Source organism: Priapulus caudatus, unplaced genomic scaffold (assembly GCF_000485595.1).
Source record: "Priapulus caudatus unplaced genomic scaffold, Priapulus_caudatus-5.0.1 Scaffold233, whole genome shotgun sequence".
Classification (NCBI taxonomy): domain Eukaryota; kingdom Metazoa; phylum Priapulida; class Priapulimorpha; order Priapulimorphida; family Priapulidae; genus Priapulus; species Priapulus caudatus.
In genome coordinates this window covers 331735-332982 of record NW_014577294.1, presented here as the reverse complement: position 1 = coordinate 332982, position 1248 = coordinate 331735, and the positions used below count along the sequence as shown (strand labels likewise).

Genomic DNA, 1248 nt, shown 5'->3' with positions numbered 1-1248 from the left:
AGCCATTAGTAAAAAACAATTTTCTAAAATATTTCGAATAAATATTGAACCAAAAAACTTTTTATGAAGTGAAATTTTAACCTATCTTAGCTGAAAATATCTGAAGAACATAGAGAAATGTATCCCTTTAAGTATGTAGCCCGATGAATAACAGTAATGTCTGAGTAGAGTAATACTGGATTAGAGTGGGATCTAATCAAACAAGCATTCCCAATAATGCCAAATAAGGAAATATATGAGATTATAGGCGATCACGGCTAAGAACACTTCATGATACAACCAACTATTGCAAAATAAACAAAGGGTTTGGATATACACACTACACCCTACATCATTTTAATATAACTGCATATCATGTAAGCCCTACCTAGAAACTGCAACACAGATGGACTGGACGACACTTTTGGTAACTTGGCAATGAACTTGAAGAATGAATCTGCAGCTGCCCTCCTTTCTCTGAGCACATCATCTGACACAAGCAAGCCCTAAAAATAGAAGAGAAACCATGAAGAAGAAACATTGTACAATTGATGGTAATCAATAAACTTTTTAGATAGGAATAACCATTTGTCTCTGACGCATTGGACGCGGGACAATGCTAACAAATTCACAACGAGAGTGAGGCCATTTGTATTGACCTGCGCGCCATCTAACGAGCAATTAAATAAGCCTGCTCTACTTTTTAGTCATGTAATTTTAGTATCTATGATTTACAGAGTTGTAGTCCATTATTTCTCGACTAGCCTTTGTAATGTAAATCTGAACACACTTGCATGTAGTGTGTACGCCCTGCAGTATAATCAATAAATTGTTTATTTATATTAAGTATTTATTCATAAATTGGCACTGTGATTTCTGTTAACACACAAAATGTGTTTTACAGGATAAACTTGCTATGCAATTCACATCAATTTGGATTAAGAATACCAGGACCAAAAATGTTACTCCCAATAGTTTCACAATTTTACTTACCTTATGAGGCAGAGGTGGGAAAAGTGTGGCTGGATATGCTTCGCTTAGTTTAGCATGAAGTTCTTCAAACTCACTGTATCGCTTGTTCAACTGTTAAAGGTGCACGAAAATAAAATAAATGCAATAAAATCAAAGTTGTAATAGGTGGTAAATAAGGTGGTAAATTACCAAAGTAATGAAACATTAAATACTAACATTTAAAGAGATACTTTCCCCTAGAACTTTAGTGTACATTATCAGGAGTAGATAATAAGGAAGGAGTGTGACTTCAATAAA

At 34.1% G+C, this 1248-nt stretch overlaps 1 protein-coding gene across 1 annotated transcript in view; it reads right to left on the bottom strand.

The window, feature by feature from the left end:
- LOC106807771 (HCLS1-binding protein 3-like) overlaps nucleotides 1-1248 on the bottom strand; it is an 11016-nt gene that overhangs the window by 6280 nt on the left and 3488 nt on the right. Inside the window, exons 3-4 of the mRNA XM_014810219.1 lie at nucleotides 973-1062; nucleotides 368-485 (exon numbers count right to left, since the gene is read on the bottom strand). Of these exons, the coding sequence (XP_014665705.1) occupies nucleotides 368-485; nucleotides 973-1062 (208 nt within the window). The remainder of the gene's footprint in view (nucleotides 1-367; nucleotides 486-972; nucleotides 1063-1248) is intronic.